The 7,092-nt window shown below is 54.2% G+C and overlaps 1 protein-coding gene across 2 annotated transcripts in view; it reads left to right on the top strand.

Annotated features, from left to right (window-relative positions):
- Window positions 1-5,830, top strand: part of GAL (galanin and GMAP prepropeptide) — a 6,581-nt gene extending 751 nt beyond the window's left edge. The window contains exons 3-6 of one of the 2 annotated variants that reach the window (XM_024748497.1): window positions 787-841; window positions 3,967-4,053; window positions 4,342-4,419; window positions 5,584-5,830. In XM_024748497.1, coding sequence (XP_024604265.1) covers window positions 787-841; window positions 3,967-4,053; window positions 4,342-4,419; window positions 5,584-5,654 — 291 coding nt within the window. In that variant the 3' untranslated portion in view covers window positions 5,655-5,830. The other variant, XM_024748496.1, reaches the window with a different exon arrangement.
- The last annotated feature ends 1,262 nt before the right edge of the window (window positions 5,831-7,092 follow it).

Here is a 7,092-nt window from a genome sequence, read left to right as displayed (position 1 = left end):
AGACTCGGGGGAGGGTGGGTGCCTTGTGCCATCAATTCTACCTCCGGGCGGGCGGGGGTGGGGGGGTCCCTGCCGCGGGGAGCTGCGCAGGGAGGGGCCCGGCTCCTGCGAGCAGACCAGAGGGGGCTGGGCGGAGGGCGGCGGTTTCCGCTCAGAGGCTCCCTCCTTTCCTCCTGGCACCTCGCCTCTCCCAGTGTGTAAACAGCCCCTGGCTATCGACCACTAAACATGGACACTGCTGTACTTGAGGTTAGCGCCTCGGACGAGTGAGAAGCAAATCTCATTCCATCCAGTTCAGGAGAGCGTCAGTACACCGTGTGCGAGCTGGTGTTATCAACAGGTGCTCTCAGCATCCCTTAAAAGCGAGTGGGTGCGCTCTGAGTCTGTGGTCTGCGGCGCAAAAGGAAGTATTTGATAAAGCAAGTAGTCCTATTTTCATGTCAAATATAGCTTATCTGCAAATCTGGAATTTCTTGCAGCTTCCAAAAGTACATGCGTTATTGTAAGTCCCGTGGCGCGCCCGGAAGGTCTGAGCGAATTTCACTTAATGTCCTTCTAATTTCATTTAAAGCTCTTGCTTTAACAGTTTGCAACTCTTGGCTTAGAATATGAAAGAGTAACTAAAGTGTGTTTGTAATTTAAGTTCTGTGATTATTTGAAGTAAAGAACTTCACAAGCTGCCATGGTGGGTTATACAAGCAGAAGCGGCCTTTGGGGCTTCTTTGAGCCATCGCAGCCGGTACCAGGCAAGATTCTTGCCATCTGAACCCCCTTCTCCCATTTAAGGTGAAGGAGAAGAGAGGCTGGACCCTGAACAGTGCTGGCTACCTTCTTGGACCACGTAAGTGATGCGGTTGCGTGGCCTCCCGACGCCGAAGCTGCCCTTCTAGTGCTGGCTGTGGCGCTTGTGCTTATCCTGCTGTTTCTGAAATATGCGGGTGGCCAGTCATCGTTCTGATACCTTGATATTCCAGTTTGAGTTTGATAAAGGGAAACAGGGGAGTCTTCCATGAGACTCTGAGGCAGGATGGTTTCTCTGTAGGTTTAACTGATTCCCTGAAAGGCAGCCCCCGGGATGTCCCAATTCTCAGTCTCCTCCCCATTTGTCCCCCCACCCCCAGCCTTGGGGCACCTCGCTCTTTCTTGAACCCTGACCCATCCTACAGCCTGCAGCTTGGCAAACCCTCAGGGCCCCCTCCTGCCTTCTCTGCACCCTTCCCCCTCTTTACCCCCGTTCCTCGGCCTGTCCAGTCCCAACTGCTCGGCACATTGGCCCAGGCCTGATACCTCCGGAAGCTTCTCCTTCCTCTGGCTCTCCTGCCCTGCACCCCATGGGATTCCTAGCGTCGGACTTTGCTCAGGCTTTCCCAGGTGACCGTCTTGGAAGGCAGACATCCCTTGGGGCTCTGTTCTGGGCCCTCTCTTGGGTCCCTCTGTCTCCCTAAACGTTCCCATCCACTCTTTGGCTTCACAGAGCACCCCAGCCTTATCTCCATCTTCCGTGAGCCTAAGCCTGGGATAGGAATTCGCAGGTGACCTGGAGAAGCCAAAACGTGCTCACCCCAAAACTAAATGCAGAAGGTTCTCGTCCTGCTCCAAGTCTGTCCCTGGAGCCGTCCTGCAGGGTGACTGACACTCGGTGTCTCGTCCTCGATGTGACATCGTCTGGACTCGGTGGGAGTAGTTTGATTACATTCACGATGCAGAGAATCCAGTGAGTCCAGGGCAGCTGGGGCCTTCAGAGACCCCCTGTTCGACTGCTGCATTTACAGGGAAGCACACGGAGCCTGGGGCTCAGAGACCAGCTCGCTGCTGCGGAATTCCTAAGTGGGCGCAGAAGGTGGCGGGCAACGGGGGAGTGGGTGTGTGCAGACAGGCCATGCCTCCAGCGCTGAAGGGCACGGCTCTGGGCAGTGCAGGCTACGGCCACTGCGGCCTCCCCTCGCCCACTCAGCCCCCACTCTCTGCTCTCTTCACCTCCTCTGTCTGCAGTGACACCTTCAGATTTTAATTGTCCTAAAGGAGGGGGTGAGGGGAGACCTTTCACTTCCCATCCAACCTCCTACCTACTCATAGCTTTCAAATTTGCAGGCATGGTTGATTTGGGGACATCCATCCACCTTAAAAAAAAATCCTCCTCTATTTATTTCCTACTTTCTTGCCGGAAATGAGGCAAACAACTCATATATAGCTCATATCCCAATCCTTCCAGAGTCGTTGGGAAGAATGGTCCCCGTTTAAACTACCCCGGGGAGCTACTTTTAGTTCTTAATCCCCAAGTTTAAGTACAGACTCTTCTCCCACTGCAGGTGGTTGTCTATCTGACCACCTGGAGGGTGCCTGAGAGCCGGGCTTTGAGAAACACAGGCACAGAAATGACAAAAACTAAATGGGGCCACAAGCAGGATCTGCTGGGCTTCTTTAGTCTCAGATCAAACGCAGCAGCTGGTCCCCACTTGGTCTTGTCACTTTGCCTGCAGGAGGTAAAGACTGATTTAAAGGGCACGAGTTTTCCTGAACCCTTTGCAGCCCTGAGTTCTTCCCCTGAGAAAGCACCTCGTCTCTGTGCCACTGGCCCGAAAGAAAGAAGGAGCCCTTCAACAGAAATACTTGTCCATGTGACTCTGGCGTACTGAAAATGTGTTTATCAAGAAGATTTAGGGAATTCCCTGGCAGTGCAGTGGTTAGGACTCAGCGCTTTCACTGCTGGGGCCCGGGTTCAATCCCTGGTCGGGGAGCTAAGATCCCACAAGCTTTGTGGCACGGCCAAAAAATCCTGTTAGAAAACAAGCCGTTTTTCACTATCAGGTTGGATCACCAGAAGCTGTCCGTCTGGACTAGCCGTCTGTCAGGATTCTTTGCAACTTCATACTGTGCTCCTGACTTCTGTTCTCAGGTCAGCATAGAAAATGGCAACATAAAAATGCTGAGGACAGTTTGAGCCTGACTGCGCCCAGTGGCCTTTGGAAGCGCCAAGTTACTTATCATTCCTCCACATTTAATGCCAAGATCTCTGTCTCTGGAAAAATGAATTCGCTTTCTTTTGTCTGGGCTTGGAGATGGTACAGTCCACCAGGCCAGGTAGCCAGAGACCGAGAGCCAGACTTTCTCCTTTAGCCCGGAGAGGGCCCCTATCAGGCCCTTCTCTTCATTCCAGGGCACTTGATGGAGAGCCCTCATTCTTTCTTTCCAATACTTTTGTTTTTGTTTTTGTTTTTTTGCCCGTGCCGCTCAGCACGTGGGATCTTAATTTCCCGACCAGGGATCGAACCTGGGCCCCTGCAGTGGAAGCGCGGAGTCCTAACCCCTGGACCGCCAGGGAACTGCAATTACCATTCCCCCGTGTCACTCCACCCAGAGTGTGCGCCTGCGTGCGCACACACACACACACACACACACACACACACACACACACACACACTCAACCTCCCTCCTTCCCTCCCCTCCTCCTTCTGCCTCTGTCTGTATCTCTCTCCCCGGCTTCAGTCTGTCTCCCACACAGCAGCCAGTGATCTTTGAGAAATAAAATTCTGATTACATCAGAACTGCAAATCCTGTGGTTCCCCCCCGACCCCGTTTTCAGGGACGCAGGACTCCAGCCCCTGTCCTCTGCCTGGGAGGCATCCAGCTCAAACTCCAGCCCCCCCAGGGCCCCCTTGGCACTCCCCTCTCCCTGCACCAGGTCTGCGCCCCTGGAGCCGGTGCCCTCTGCTGGCCACGTGCTGCCCCCTCTTGACTGGAGGCTCCCCTCTTGTTCCATGGGGCCCCAGCACCTGGAGAAGAGCTGTACCCTGGCCCTGGCACGAGTTCCTCCCTCAGGTTCCACGGAGAACAACTCCCTCTTCCATGGTTTCCCTACCTTGGCTTTGTTTTTACAGTCCGTTGTGTTATGTGTTGGCTATAAGCAGCCATGTGCCCTTTCATTACAGTGGCAACACTAGGTGCTTTCCTCTGATTTGCAAACAGATGCCATTGACAACCACAGATCATTTCATGACAAGCATGGCTTCACTGGCAAGCGGGAACTCGAGCCTGAAGACGAAGCCAGGCCAGGTGAGAGGACTTTAATCTCAGGGCACAGAGGGCAGTGGGGGGTATCGGGCTCCTGCCACCGCTAACCCACAGCCAGGGCCTGAGCTTGGCCCGGCCCCATCTGTCAGCCGCCAGAAATAGGAGCAGCAAACCTGAGGGTAAGCTCAGGGGCGGCCACAGGGGCTCAGGGCCTCCACTGCGCTGAGCCGGGCTCTGAGAGGGAGGGAGGGACACGCCGGTGATGCCCCCAGGTGCCCAGGTCTAAGACAGGCACCAAGGTCGTCAACGCTGATCCCCTCTGGTTTCTAGGAAGCGTTGACAGGCGGCTGTTGGAGAACAATGTCGTGCGCACGATAGTCGAGTTTCTGACTTTCTTGCAGCTCAAAGGTATGTGAGATAGTACCAACATAAAATGCCACCTCTTAGAAGCCTGTGCACGTTAAAAAAGCCTGTCAAGAAAGGATTCCACAGACTTCTCCTGGGAAGGAGCCGTGGTCCACCTACACACCGACAGTCACGCTGGTGGGTGGGGTTACAGGCGGGGGCAAGGGAACCAGCTGCAAAGGGGCCTGGTTCATTCACTCTGCTGGACCCACATTTCTTGACATGGTAACAGCGGCTGTACCTTCCGGGGCCTAGTTACTACACACAGTCAGGCTCTCCGTAGACCACCTGAAACCGTATCTTGGGAGCGTGGCGAGTGAAGGGAGCCCGTGGCCCGGATTGCCCTTTCACCCTGCGCAGCCTCCAGTGGGGCTGGCTGCATGTAACCCCGACAGCTCTCCATCCCGGGATCTAGTACAGCTGACGGGGGCCTTTCTGTGAAGCATTCAGCCCCAGCATTTCTGTGCCTCCGGGCTGTCATTCATGCCACTGTGAGGGTCAAATCTGCCCCTGTGCAAGGGGCTCAGGGTTCACCACAGGGAGGTGACCTGGGGACACAGTGAGACGTGGGCCAATTGAAGCTCCAAGGGAGACCTTGGGTGGTCAGGTTCTGCACGTCACAGTTTTGTTGTCTAGTTGGAAGAGCAAAGACTAATTCTTGGGTTCTGTTTTGATCCATTTGCTCTCAGGCTCCACTGCCTTAGTTGAGGGACTTCAGGTGGGTGTGGGGAGCGGGGAAGGAGTGAGGGGAGGAGACTTAAGGCCTGTGGCTTTTCCTTAGAACCATCCATGGGCAGGGGGACTGTGGGAGAAAAACTTAGAAACTTCAGGACCAAGTAACCGATCCCCACCGTTTGAGCCCAGTGCAGGCTTTGGGGAAATCTCTGCTGGAGAAAATCTGCTGGTGACTTTTCCAGTGAGGGGCAGATGGACTCTTCCGGGATTTTTGTTTGTTTGTTTTGTTTTGGATGTTGTAACATGGAACTTCTTTCATCAGGAGACATCGATTTTCAGTGCCCAAACAGGAATTACACTTTTTTAGAGTCTGACCGTTTCAAATGCATGCTAAGTACGAGAGTTAAATGTGACACGTGCCTGATCCTGGGTTTGCTGCCGTGAGCATCTCTGCAGAGGACGGGCACTTGAGCTTGGCCCTCCCCTCTGCAGACGCCGGGGCCCTGGAGCGCTGGCCCGGCCCCCCCGCAGCAGTGCCCTCGGAAGGTGTGGAGCGGTCCTAGGAGGCTCCCAGGGCGGCGCGGCTCTTCTTCGGCATCGAAGTCAAGCTCAAAGCCTATGATAATCACACGGCAATGAGTGCAGTCCCCGCCCCATCCTCTCTGCCCTGCTGCTGTGCTCTTATCGTTTAAGATGTTTTCCCTTTGGTCATAATTTTGAGTGGCAAATAAAAGACCAGCAACAGCTTGTGATTACCGCTTTCTTCCACACGTCTGTCTTGTTGCCACTGCCACCAGTGTGTGTCTAAAAGATGATGCTTGATTATAGTCACACGTAATAGAGAAAAGTTTTACACCCAAATTCTACCATCCAGAGCATCTCTGAGACACTTTCTCTCATCACTCATGTCCAGGGAACAAAGTTATCTTATGCTGAGTCAGACGTAATTATGAAGGTAAGTCTGTTTCTGAGACAAACAAAACCACAAAACAGACAGAACCCCTGGCCTCATGGAGTTGATGTTTTAGGGAGATGGGAACCGAAAAGCCTAAAGAAACCCTAAACGTGATAGATGAGAGAATTGTCTGGTGCTTGTGAAGGTGAAAAGTGACAACGAGAAGCAGCCACAGTGCCGGGGCCACGGGTGAAGTGGGGATTGCACGCACAGCGTTAAAGTCCGTGTGGCTGAGTTAGAAAGTAACTATCGTAAAAACCGTAACTATTTTATGTGCTAAGTCAACGATGAGTTAAAGGCAGCATGTGGGGACAGTAATAGCAGAGATGGGGTGATCTCTGGAGCAGAAATAAAAAGGTCATACAGAATCCAAAAAGAAAACAGGCAAGGATGAGAAGCCAGACATCAAGATAAATGATGGCCTGTAGGCCCCTTCGCACGAACCAGAGCAGACCTGATGCGGAAGTGGGAGGGATCTTTCCATGCTCTCTCCCCCAGCAGTGCCTCTCACCCCTCGGGGCCCAGGTTGGCCCCCAGACCACCGCAGTCAGAGTCTGGGTACCTGCCGTGTTTTCGTGCTCCCCCAGGAGATTGCAATACGCAGCCAAGCGTGAGACTCGCCCCCTAAAGACCGGCTTCCGAGAAGAAGTAGACACTGGTCAGTTATCCAAGCCCTGCTGGTAGGGCCCCAGCCCCCGCTTCCTCTCCCTGCTCCCGCTCTCATGACATGTGCCACTCACTGGCAGCCACTCTCCCTCCTCCCACCAGCCATCCTTCCCTCCTCTGCACATGCCATGGGCAGACCCGGCTGGTCCAATCCCAGCTCAGGGTTCAGGAACACCACACGTGGGGTTCCACAGGCCCCAGGCCTGTCCTTCACTCCCTACCCCTCGCCATCCTCGCTTCTCCTCTTTCACATTGCTTTAAATCGCCCAGACTTGGGTGGGCCCCAGGGTCCCTGGAGGCCTTGTCAGAAGTCGGGTGGCCAGCCCTGCCCACAGTGCTGATTCAGGAGGACAAGGTGTGCAGGATCCGGACTCCGAACA

The sequence above is a fragment of the Neophocaena asiaeorientalis genome, unplaced genomic scaffold (assembly GCF_003031525.2).
Source record: "Neophocaena asiaeorientalis asiaeorientalis breed wild unplaced genomic scaffold, Neophocaena_asiaeorientalis_V1.1 scaffold43, whole genome shotgun sequence".
NCBI lineage: Eukaryota > Metazoa > Chordata > Mammalia > Artiodactyla > Phocoenidae > Neophocaena > Neophocaena asiaeorientalis.
The sequence above is the reverse complement of the archived record's forward strand: the minus strand, read 5'-3'. Positions and strand labels throughout refer to the sequence as shown.